The sequence below is a fragment of the Hemibagrus wyckioides genome, linkage group LG02, assembly GCF_019097595.1.
Source record: "Hemibagrus wyckioides isolate EC202008001 linkage group LG02, SWU_Hwy_1.0, whole genome shotgun sequence".
In the NCBI taxonomy this organism is placed as follows: domain Eukaryota; kingdom Metazoa; phylum Chordata; class Actinopteri; order Siluriformes; family Bagridae; genus Hemibagrus; species Hemibagrus wyckioides.
This window is the reverse complement of record NC_080711.1, coordinates 15,444,786-15,457,502: the sequence shown is the minus strand read 5'-3', so window position 1 is coordinate 15,457,502 and position 12,717 is coordinate 15,444,786. Positions and strand designations below refer to the sequence as shown.

The 12,717-nt window shown below is 39.8% G+C and overlaps 1 protein-coding gene across 7 annotated transcripts in view; it reads right to left on the bottom strand.

Moving 5' to 3' along the window:
• The window catches only part of cep112 (centrosomal protein 112), a 131,084-nt gene that overhangs the window by 18,494 nt on the left and 99,873 nt on the right, over positions 1-12,717 (bottom strand). For all 7 annotated transcript variants that reach the window (XM_058408572.1, XM_058408582.1, XM_058408589.1 and 4 more), the window contains 2 exons: positions 10,361-10,423; positions 6,126-6,275 (listed from right to left, as the gene is read on the bottom strand). In XM_058408572.1, coding sequence (XP_058264555.1) covers positions 6,126-6,275; positions 10,361-10,423 — 213 coding nt within the window. The remainder of the gene's footprint in view (positions 1-6,125; positions 6,276-10,360; positions 10,424-12,717) is intronic.

Genomic DNA, 12,717 nt, shown 5'->3' with positions numbered 1-12,717 from the left:
TTTGCACACCTTGCTGAATAACCTGAACTCATTGAACTCATAAAACTGCGTGGGTAAGAAACCTTCTCTTACCTAATCGTATCTTTCACGATTCACAACATCTGACATTCAACAGATGATTCTCTTCTTCAGATTCTGAGTTACAATTGCAATAAAAAGTTGGGCTTGCAATAAAAAGCAGGCATGAGCTTATCAAAAGTAAGATATCGCCATGGCTATTTAATCGTAAATACCAAACGAAAATCGAACGTAAATGCCAAAATCCATTACGTGTTTTAAGGACTTTCACTCTTAATTTAAATCCACATTTAACAGAAAATGTAGCTACACATAAAGACAGATGTTAACAACACCAAAACCCTTTTACATAATATTTCATTATATCAATGGTGTTCATTAGGGAGTGTGTGACTATGAGTGTGTCTTAATGCACACGTGGGTTCTTTGGGTTTTTCTTAAAGTTAGAGACCTTTGCTGCTTCACCATTTAATTGAAAGTTATTACCAAGTAATTTGTAGAGCGTGAAAATATTCATCAAATGCCAAGCTTTATCAAATTGCCAAATGACAATCTTTCTAGCGTATGAAATTCTTCATCTTCTTAATAAAAAACTTCTATAATAATCAATAAATTCACAGGGTAGTGGGTTAAAACGATGTTAAGTCTATCAAGCAGACTAAAGAATCTGCTAATGATCATTGTGCATAGTCCTTCCCTACAGGAATGCTATCATTAATACCACCATCACTGACGCTGTAGCAGCTAGGTGTGACTGGCCCAACTCAGACATTAAAACAAAAACAAAAAAGCATTACAAGCTAGAATTTTGATTATGTTGGCTATGAATGTGACGTGAGACTTTATTTTCATTTGCGACAGTAGAAGGGCAAATTATAGCTATGTGTTTCGACTTTACAGGTTGGTCTAAAAGGAACTCCCAGGAGTACATGCTAAAAGTGATGACAAACAAATTAAGGTAAAAAAAAATAAATTGGTTTGTGGGAAAACAAGTCAATAATGGATCAGTGTCACCGGTTTATTATATAATTATATAACTATATATTATATAATTATTATATAATTATATATTATATAACTTATTCTCTCAGGTCAAACAAGCAGAGCTTAGAGAAGTGTGGCTCACAGCAGGAGGACTGGAATTGCCAGCTGGGTGCTGTGTGTGTGGCTTAGTTTGGTTCTGAAACTGAACTGGTTGCTCGATCACTCACTCATCTTTAATCTCAGTCATAGTCAACTTAGAGCAAGTAACACATACTGATGTCAATCAAGCTGTTAAAAAAAATAGAGAATGAGATTTGGACGTATTCTAGGTTCTGCTCTTTCAAAAGAGAGGTAGAGTGTGCACAAGAAATTTATTAGTAAGACTGGTTCAGCAAGACTGGTTCCATAATAAGAGGCAAAAGATAGGGCTCATGTGACAGAGACATGTCATGAGATCTTGCATCGTGAGAACGCTGGCACATCCTCAGTTGTTAGAAAGTAACGAACCGAAAGGCTTAACAGTTGGAGGATCAGGCCAGGCTTCTGGATTTCCCACTCAATGTACAGTTGTGATGCCTGTTGCAAAAATCCTGCATGGCAACTGCTGCCATATTTGCATAAACCCTTTGAGGTTCCCTGCTAAGACCACGCATGAATTGTTTTTCAAAAAAGGCGATTGTAGTCAACCAGTCCACACCTTTTCACTCCACAGTGAAAATGAGTTTGAGTTGAGTTTTCTGCTTACTGGAGCAGAGCAGAGGGTTGGACACACCAGCATGACACACCAGTACATGAACACGCTACTGATGTGTTCAAGCCTCACACATTGTTTCTATTGTTCTCTAGTCATGCTTTGTTCTCAAGTTACTAATTTTATTTGTTTTGTCATCTCTACTTGTCATTTGTCTTGCTTTTGTTAGTCACGGAGTGAGACTGTAACAATGACTAATGCAAACTTAATATTTTCATTGTTATACAGTTAATCATTGGTTGCCTTTGGGCTTGGCTGCATGGGTATAATTTGGGTTCCATGAATATTTTGCAAGTGTTTACCTAGTTTTGTTGGCATGTATTTACAGTATAGTGGGATTGGACTTCTGAGGAATTTGTTTTGTATGCTTGTCCATCTGTTCATAATTGGCCTACATAATTGGTACATGCTTTGATACTTACCTGTGTTTTAGAAACCATTCCTGTTCAGCATAGTGTCATATTGACTGCTTTAACTCTTTATGTTTTAAGTAGTCTTTATGTATTAGTCATTGTCTCAAAAGTGGTGAAACTGGAGGTGTATTAACCAGTAACAAATTTCCTCTAGGCCTATGATATCAACTGGTCAAGGTGTTGACCCAGCTAAGTGTTTCACCGTACCAAGCAGCTGTTTGCTATTCAAGACTTATTGCAGCTTCTGTGGCAAATCCACTGTTTTAGATTGTCCAATTAACATGTATTTAGGTAAAAGATTTAACAGAAAGTGGCTCCTCAGAGACCATAACTACCGACAGTACTAGAATGTAATGAACTGTATGTTTTTGATTTCATTTCTGAGGTCTTGTCTGATTATTGAGGTAATGATGTGCCTTTAATACAGGCAGTCAGAAATGAAGCATGCAGAATTAAGAAGAAGTGAATTCATCAATATTTTAACAGGATGCTTGTGTTACAGACCCAACCCATGCACTGCATTCATTCATTCATTAAGAACTTTTCATTATTTTCAGAGGCAAGATGATTTGAATAAATTTATAATTTGCTTTTATTTTGGAAAACAGACCCAACTAAGAAAATATAGCAGGCAGGCACATTCAAAAATAACTCTTGGCGGGATTGGTTAAAATGTCTAGACTCCTGGGTTGCGTTCCAAGGTGCTGGCTAAAATGGTCGATAGAAGTTTAAAGGCATAAATCAATAAAGGAAAAAGGTAAAGCATTAAGAGGTAACTGTATTTGCAATGTAGTGGTGTTAGTTGTTAATCCATACTGTTTAGATAAGTGAGGAATTTTAGGTAACTGGACCTTTAGCATATAATCAGCTACCAGCGGTACGCTTTCAAAGTAGTCAGTCATTGTTAATCCAACTGAGACAAAAACAAACCCAGACTCTCTAAAACCAATGTCTGGGGTTAACTCACTTCCCAGGACCCATTCTTCTTCTAGCCACCTGTTCAGGCTCATAACAAAGGGATGATAGATGTCTAGCCCAGGGGTACACTAGGCAAAATGATAGTGTGTCCTAGTGCATCAACACTAATCGCACTGCAGTGTGTTTGTGGGTGAGCTTGCATTTCAGGGACTGATGCTTTGTGTTTTATGTCATTTTGCAATGAGAAACACTCATGACAGGAGTTAACATGTGGTTAAGAAAAAACAAATGTTCTCAATATGAAAAATGGGATTTCTTTTGACCGGCAAGTTACTACTCAAACTGATAATAGTTTTACTATCTCTATTCTCAGACATACATTCTTGCCTGAGAGAAGGTGTTATTGATGTGGATGAAGCCGCACCAATTAGACACAGCTTTTATCGTCTCGGTGATGAAGGTTCTCGAAGTCCAATCTCTGCTCACAAACAAGCGTGCAGAGCTATCTTTCCCTAGTTGGGTGCCTTGGGAGCAAAGCTGACGATAGCTTATGATCTGGTAGAGTAATTTGAGGTGAATGCTACCACTTTCCCTTTGCCTTACATTGAGGACTGTGTCAAACAGGTTGAGGGGAACCAAATCCTTGAGTAAATCTGACTTACTAAACAGGTACTGAAGAGACTCTTTGTCAAAGCATCGAAACATTAAGTTACATTTTAAACTACTCAAAGATTGAAAAAGCTTTTCTAGACTGAAGGAGGTGCAGCTTGTTTTTGTACGTACTTCCCACTTCCCTGCAGAACCCAAACCACTGATTAATGCAATGATGTATCTGCTTGCAGCCATGCCATATCAAGAGAACGTTATATGGGTGCAAAGCCTATCAAAGCTTCATGATATATTCAACTCCATGGTCTCTAACCATTCACAAACTTGACCTACCCCCTTTTTTTTAGGTTCTTACATTTATGTCTGCACTTTGTCTACAGGTGGCCAGGACAACAAGTGTGTGATTACACATTAGCTGTGCTGCATTTATAAAAAAAAACTTCACACTAACATTTGCAGAGCTTTTAGATTTGTCATAGCATGTCTAAACTATTAGCACTTGCCAGTGACGGTCAGTCTCCCAACTTGGGTCTGTATTTACAATAAACCCCAGGTGTCCTGTCATCTCCAACTGTTGTCCTCTGTGCTTTCGTAGCAGCACGGAGCTTTTTGTTTGTGACCACGGTGATGCAAATAACATAGTTCCGTGCTAAAGCCTGTGGAGTGTGAAGTGTAGCAATCACATGGTGCCATTTTGTGTCTTAAGGAGCTTTGAGAAATGCAAACAATTAAAGAAAGGAGAAGAGCCTCCTTTCTGGAGATTTAGGTTAAACACCAAGGAGAGAAAGGGACATCTGATATGAGTTGCAGTGCTCACAACAAACATTTAAGGATTATTGCGCTCAAATACACTAGACTTTGATGTTCATGTTTTTCCACCCCTTTCATTTTTTTTTTTGTTTCAGGCCTTTGGCTTTCATAATCTGCCTTTGAAGTGAGCAGTCTGGAAATAATGTCAGCCTGCAATGGTTTCTCTGACTGTCTAGGATTGTCATATATGTTTTCCGATCTCCCTTCTATTCTTACTCAATCTCTCTCTCTCTCTCTCTCTCAATGTGAAATTTAATCAGCAAGTCAGCTATTAATTTGTGCCCCATTAACTGAGTAGTTAACTCATGGGCTTGAATAATGAGGCCTCTGAGTGGTTCGTGCACTCAAAACAAACACTTGAGTGTATTCGGATGGTAACTGAACAAATATCTCAGGCTGAGGAAGAACTGAGGCAGTCAGGTTATGCTTGCAGATGTCTGGATTAGCTACAAGGTCCCAGAAAACACCTTTTTTTCCTAACGAGAGAAGCGGAGGGTGGTAGTGAAAACACCCCTTTACCTACTTTAAATGAGCCACAGGCAATTCTATCTAGACATACCTAAAAAAAAACGATTGGAATGTAGACAGTGGGACACATTTATTAGTTTATTCTAATGCCATTCCTGTTTTCTGCCTATTGAAGGTGGACCAGGATGTTACATGCGCTATCTTGTCTATTTACTGCACTTTGCACAAAGCTCGAAATTAACACGTCTATCATCCTGGACACCATTAAATAATGGTCTTTTGTTAGTTATGGTTGCTGCTGGCAAGATATGTGGTTCAACTGGGTTATGGCCATCCTAAATGTTCTGAAAAAACGTCACGTTTATAACATGAATCACAAATTACAGCTCTTCAAATACTGGTAAATAAGCACTGTGTGAACGACTGTGTTGACGCAACTTACGAAACAGCAGAACTAAGCAGGTTAACTGACAGCTATTCAAACAGACTGTGCCGAGATTACAGTCAAACCGCCCCTGCTAGCAAGCCGACCATGCATGTTGTGTTTGATAACAGCATAAAGATTTGCTGTCATGGTAAACTTTCTGGATAAATGATTTCAAGTGGCGTCATCAGTTATAGACCAGTCTCAGGCACAGGAAAGTGCAGAACAGCATGGTCATAGATAGAGCAGTGTCTAATGGGTCAGAAGATGGATATCACAGTGTGCCAATTTTGTATAGCAAACTTATCAGGAAATGGATGAATTTGCTGGTGTTTATTTTGAGTCAAAGCTTGTGTAGTGACCGAGTCTGGTGTGTGAGTGTGTGTGTTGTATGCATACCGATATATCCACCGTACAATCATCGCAAATGATTAAAGCAGTGTTGTGCGAGTGAGATTTTGAAAGTCAGCCATCTGCTGTGCTTTACCTCCATGACAATGACTTCAATGCAGAGGTCAGCAGGAAGTGAGCCACTCCACTCTGTCACATTAGGGACATACAAGTGATTATATCTCAGAAAACTCCAGAGGGATGCCAAGCAAGCAACTAGACCACCTTACTGATTGACTAACCTTGCCAAAATAGCTGATCACTCATAAGACACTTCACGCAGATCCACTAAGCTTTGAATTTATATCTGTGTGTGTGTGTGTGTGCTGTGTGTCTTCACCTTGTTGACACGGTCAGCATCTCGGCTAAGCTGTCTTCTCTCCTCATCCCAGTGTGTACGTGCTTCCTGTAGCTGGTGCTCTAGAGCCTGCTGGGTTTGTTTGCTCTCTTCTTTAATGGAGAACAATGTTGTTTGGAGCTCTGCCATTGTCTAGAGAAGCACACACAAACGACAACACACAATGACACACAGCATGTTTACATGCACGTCAAGAATCTGCTAATAAGAAAACTTTAGATCTAGATGTGTCAGTAAACAGCTGGAATTTCTTTTAGTAACATTGCTAGCAGTGAGGCTATTAAATTAATTAGATTTCACAGGAGTGTGGTAGGAGCACCACTTTGTAAATCGCACACAGCATATATTTTAATTTGGCATGTTATTTATTCCTCCTAGTTGGCTATTTTTTTGAAATGCACTGTGGAATTTTTATGGTTACATTATTGTATGTAATGTTGTCCCTCTTCTAGCTCTATGTGGATTCAAATAGAGTCGAAGTTTGAGTGTTTTTATTATATTTGTGGTTGGCACGAACTTAATCAGTCATGTCATATATTAACTGCTTATTGGGTTAATCAGGGTAAACAAGTAGAACTGAACATTCTTTCCAGATGTTTCCCAATTAAAAGTGAAATCTATAAAATCCAAATCATATAGACTTACATTTAAAAAATCAGCTTAATAAAACTGCTTGGATTTACCACTAATCTGTACACGTCAATCAAGACAGGTGTTTGAATAAAAGGAGTGGAAGGGAGGCTGAAAAAGACAGAAAAAATGCCTCAATTTTTTTTAACTTGTGGCATGGGTAAATGTTTAAAGGAGTGAAACTGTTTATCTGTGATGCTCCAGTCAAATGAAGATTTTATTTAGACTGGAAGTTGAAAAAAGGCAAATGTGAGCCAGAGGCAGCTGCTTTGGGCTAGACTGATAATTGTTTATCGTGTGCAAACTTTCAGCAGGAATAATTTGCTTGAAATCTATTCATTGTGTGGGAGTAGGGAGTGAACACTTTAGAGCAGCCACAGAGCGGGAGATTAGGCTTATTTTGTCAGTGGGTGGACCACATGAAAGCAACAAACGGTACATTATTATGGTAACATCAGTTCTCTCGGTAATAATTATTTTGCCATATAGATTCCCGCATCTATTCTTCAGCCTGGAGGCGCACACTCATCCCTGCTTTCTTGTTATTCCTGTAGCTTTCCTCTGATATTTAGGCCCTTTCTAGTGTAATTGCCTCGGCTCGCCTTCTGTAATTTCACAGCCACTGTTTAGGCTGGGAGCAAGCACACTTCCTGCTGCAGCTGAATGAGTTGGGTTGCCACTCCACAGCTTGATGACTGTGCATTTTAATGCTGGCTAACCAGAACTTAAGTGAGTAGGTGGAACGAAATAAAGATCCTGTTAGACACCAGTAAATGCAATCAACAGACACTGGTGTGTGAAGTGCCTTTTCTAAATTTCATCTCAGATGCTTATCATTCGAACCACAGCACAGATGCACCTGAATAATATAAAAGCAGAAATCTCTTCCCATCATAACTGACTGTTAGGTCCAGTTACTCCATTAGAGCTCACACAGAGCAGGTGGCCTACATATGCAGTTTTGCTTAGACTGCATCTTTTCTTCGCCTCATCTAAATGCTAATCATTAGCTGGAATGCTGCAAATCACATGAGGGTCAAATGTGGGTTTGAAAATGAATCTTCATTGCATGTGTAGGATTTGGCAGCAAGACACATTGTGAAATGTTAAGACTGTTCTCAGCACAAGCTATGCTGCCCTTGACACTAATGTATAGCCTGGTGCATGTTTAATTGGGTCATTACACATGCAAACTGCACTGCCCTGGGCAAAAAGGAAAGCTAATTCTTGATAAGGGGGCAAATGTTACTAGTGGAATGCTGGTTAGTGGTTCAAAGGCCACACAAATACACATACACTAAAAAAAAACAGAGTGCATCGAGGCTTCGCTTCCCACAGTGAGATTCAAGGCAAAACAGATCAGGGTGTGTTAAACATCAGATGATAATAACAGCTATGCTAAATCCTATCTGATGTTTAGAGTGCAGGAGGTGCATTTAATCAGACTTTAACCAAAGCCTCTGCTTTCCCACAAAGGTGCAGCAGAGGGGGAAGAGACATGTTTGTTCAGCTTATGACAATTTTAAGCTTTAAAAAAAAAAAAAAAATCACGAAGGGGGTAGTTGGAAAGGAAGGGTTTAATGACTTGTGTTCTCTCTACAGAAACATAGCATTAAACAAAAGATGGGCAAGTGTCCGCAAACCCTGACTCGTACACACTTGCACGCTTTTTTTTTTGTTGTTGTTGTCGGGCCGTTGTGTAACTTAATAGTCAGCCGATTTCACACATCTGCTCGTCAACCTTACTTTGAACCCTGTGTGTTTTGGGGTGGGGTGGTGGGGTTCTTGAATATAGTGAAAGAAGAGAAGGAGGGGACAAAAATACAACAAGAAAGGGTTGGGAGTTAGGTAATGAGGGGGCAATTATGTCAGATAAAAATGCCATTGGAGTTTGCAGCCTTGCAATGGGAAGAAATTACCCCCCCCCCTCATTGGAACATAAACAATTCGCATGAGTTCAGCCAGTGTGTGTTAGACCGTGCAGTCTCACCCACTGAGAGAAGGATGAGTGGAATAAAGAGCGTGAAGACTGAGCTTCAGCATAGAACCCACAGTTTGATTCATGGGCGGAGAGGAGAACCCAGGCTGAGTTTCTTTAACTGCTCTCAGTCTGAACAGATTAAATCTAATGTTAACCACATGGCTGGCGAGGGTGAAGGTTCCAGTAACGCACACGATAGCATGTAGGAACAGAAAGCAAAAACAAAGATCAGCGTACACATGGTTCTAGTGATAGGCAAAAAAACAATAAAAATGAACATAGTCTTTCTTTTACGTTAGATATTATAATCAGCCCTATTCGGATTGGACTAGATCATAGTGTGGTGGGGTAATTAATTCATCAATCTTTATTACAGGTGTATCTCAGGGATTTTAGATCTATCTATCCATTTCCGTTGAAAAGACAGTGAGGAGAAATAAGCAGTGAGGTACTTTTTATTGTTAATGAATATACTTCCTGTTCTCTGGCAAATTACACTAGGTGTCATTAGAAAGGAAGCTGCCACTGCTTGGGAAGAGGTCACACAACAAGTTCCAGTTGTTCCTGGACACAGATTACACAAAAAACAATTAAGAATGAACTGCACTGCAGTTGTCTCTGATACTACAAAATTTTCTGGAACAAAATACATAACAAAAAGAGTTAACAATAACAATTTTTCAGAATTTCTTTAACAATAATTTAGCTCGTCATGAATAGCCGGTATGGAGATGGGAACATTATAATATGATGCTGCTATACTGCATATGGTACTATGGAACATAAGTCAAGACATACCCAAGAAGGAATCCTGAATGTACGGGGAGATGTACATGTTAGAGGAGAACTGAATCTCATCAGCCAAAAAACTGAATATTGGGCGAAGACGGATGTTTCAGTAAGCCAACATCCAGCATCTAAACATCCGGCCAATACTAGAATTCCGTTGAAAATTTATGGATGATTTTGAAAGTGTGAGTCCATCAGATGGAGCCTGGTAACCTTGGTGAAATGAAAACGATTTGCTGTAGTGGAATAGGCCAAAACTGAACCACGGTGCTGTAAAAGCCTGATTACTTCTTTCTGGAGAAAAAATAAAGCACTAATTTGCATAATCTGTGGTGTCTGAATACTTTTGAATCAATTTCGAAAGTAGTGAATTTATGAGCTGGAAGTGTATTATACAACAAAAACCAAAACCATCCGCACGCTTGTTTCCTCTCACTGTGCTATAATGTATTTTACTCACATGTTTCCATTAGACCATGTAGGAAAAAATGTTTTGTGCTTCCAGGAAGCGTGTAGTCTTTTGTTTGCATGAAAATGAGGCTGCATATAGAACATGTATGGAACCATGTGTACATCATAAAGATCTCTGTGATTTATATAGAAATCCTAAGAGAACTTAAGATAAAAAGACATCAATACAGCAGACAAACAGAAATGGAGGAGAGAAAAACAGAAGTATAGGAGATATGCATGGAAGTGTATTCACATATTTCTGCTGATTACTTTATATTATATATAACACAAGGAACAAAGGGGAAAACCTTGAACATTTGTTTACCCCTTTAAACAATATTTAGGCCGGAAAGAGGGTGTTTACCTGTGCAGACTTAGCAAGCTTCTGGGTGTATTCCTTTTCAATCTGCTTCAACCTGCTGTTTGCCTGAAATGATAGTGAGAGAGAGAGAGAGAGAGAGAGAGAAACTTAATCAGCTGGGAGGAAGTGAGCACACACTCATTGCTGTGACCTCTGTGGCTGGCAGGCATCTTCCTGTCTTTAGCATGCTGAGAACTGACCATCTTAGCCAGAACCAGGAAGTCTTTGATCCTCAGCTAACTATTCATCACTTCACAGAGAGGATAAAATCTACAGAATTAGTTGTAAAAACAAAAATATAAAAACAACATGAAAAGCCGTGGAAGCTCTATGTACAAATTATGATGTAACCGGCGTGCAAATCCTTTCACCAGATAACTTCGCCCAAATAGACTTTTATATGGGCAAATCTGATTTACTCCTCGTTAGAAGTAGTTCTTGCTGGTCAGGGTTTATTGGCTCGGGTGCTTGTTCCTTACAGTCCATTACAGGGTAACAAACACACAATCACACACTCATTCCCATCTAGGGACAATTTACACTGATCAGCTATAACATTAAAACAACATGTCTACTAGTGTAGGTCACCCATATGCCACCAAAACTGCTCTGAATCAGCAAGGCATGGACACTGCAAGACATATGAAGGTGTGCTGTGGCATCTGGCACCAAGACGTCATAGCAGCAGATCCTTTAAGTCATTTAAGTAAGTTGTGAGGTGAGGCCTCCATGGATTGGACTTGTTTGTCCAGCACATCCCACAGATGCTCAAACAGATTGAGATCTGGGGAATTTGGAGACCAAGTCAACACCTGCAGTGTGGCAGGGCATGTTATCCTGCTGAAAGAGGCTGCTGCCATTAGGGAATATTGCTGCCATGAAGAGGTGTGCTTGGACTGCATCAGTGTTTAGGTAGATGGGATGTGTGAAAGTAACATCCACATGAATGCCAGGACCCAAGGTTTCCCAGCAGAAAATTGCAGAGAGCATCACACTGGCTCCACCGGCTTGCCTTCTTCTCACAGTGCATCCTGGTGTCATCTCAACCCCAGGTAAGCGATACACAAGTACACCCGATCATCCAGAGCCTTACACTTGACCATTTTTCCTTCTTCCAACACATCACTGACTGTTCACTTGCTGCCTAATATATCGCACCCCTTGACACATGCCATTTACCTCACCGTTCAGTGGTTTTAATGTTATGGATGATCTGTGTCACCAATCCATGTCTGGTCCATCTGAACATGGACATGGGGGAATCATGTGAAACTCCAGACAGACGGTAATGTGAGATCAGGGTGGAAATGGCGACGCTGAAGCTGTGAGGCAACAACCCTAAGCACTGAACAAATCTGAACATAAACTAGAAATTCAGAGATAGAATTTTCAAACTTAAAATTCAAAAACTGACAGAGTATAAAATTAAAAGAAGTCAACCATTCAAACTAGAAGGGTAACCTAAAGGGATCATTCAAATTAACCAAATAAAATGAAATCATTTCCTTTTCCATTATACTTTGCTCTTTGAGGTGGCTACTACAGACTGATAAGTTCAGATTGGATTTCACACACCACATGATAATTTAGGAAAAGGATCATTTAAGAATAGCCTAGAAATTTACAATTATCTGGAGGAGCAATTCGGCTCAAAATGGCCAAGATTATTAGTGTGGCTCAAGATAAACTGCATAAATTTCCGTTTTCTTTCTTTTTTCTTCAGTTTACTTATCCACCAGCATCATCACACTAACTTGACACACATTTAGAAGTTTTCATGTCATACTCATTTTCTCACTTGGCTTTAGGAACAGCATCAACATCTTTCCTCACAGTGTGTGTGTGTGTGTGTGTGTAAGAGAGACATGTCATGTATTTACAGGCCCAGGAGGGTGTGTGCTGTGTGTGTGCAGTTGAGTGTCAGCAGTGATGCCCTGCTGTCAGAGTTGCTTTCCGGATAGCTGCTGAACCCCTGACAAGACAGATAGAGCCTGAAGCAGGCATCAACACCTGAACCACAACTTAAACACACACACACACTCACTCACTCAACAGAACCTAGTACAGAAAACCTGCTCTAGCATCATCTTTCCCTCTCTTCATCTTCCTTTTTCTTTTTTAGTCACTATCCATATGTCCCATGTGGCTTTTCTACCTGATGAGAGTGAAAACAAAGCATGAACAGAGACAACTGGGAGGGAATGTGGGGGACGACACCAGCCATAAAAAAAAACACAGGCTGGACTTCCTTTGAAGCCTGTCAGCTCCTTCCTTGCGTTGCTATAGCGACTGCAGTCTTGCCTGCCGCTTCATTAAGCACACTGCTAGGTAAAATGTGTGGGAAAAAAAAAGAAAAGAAA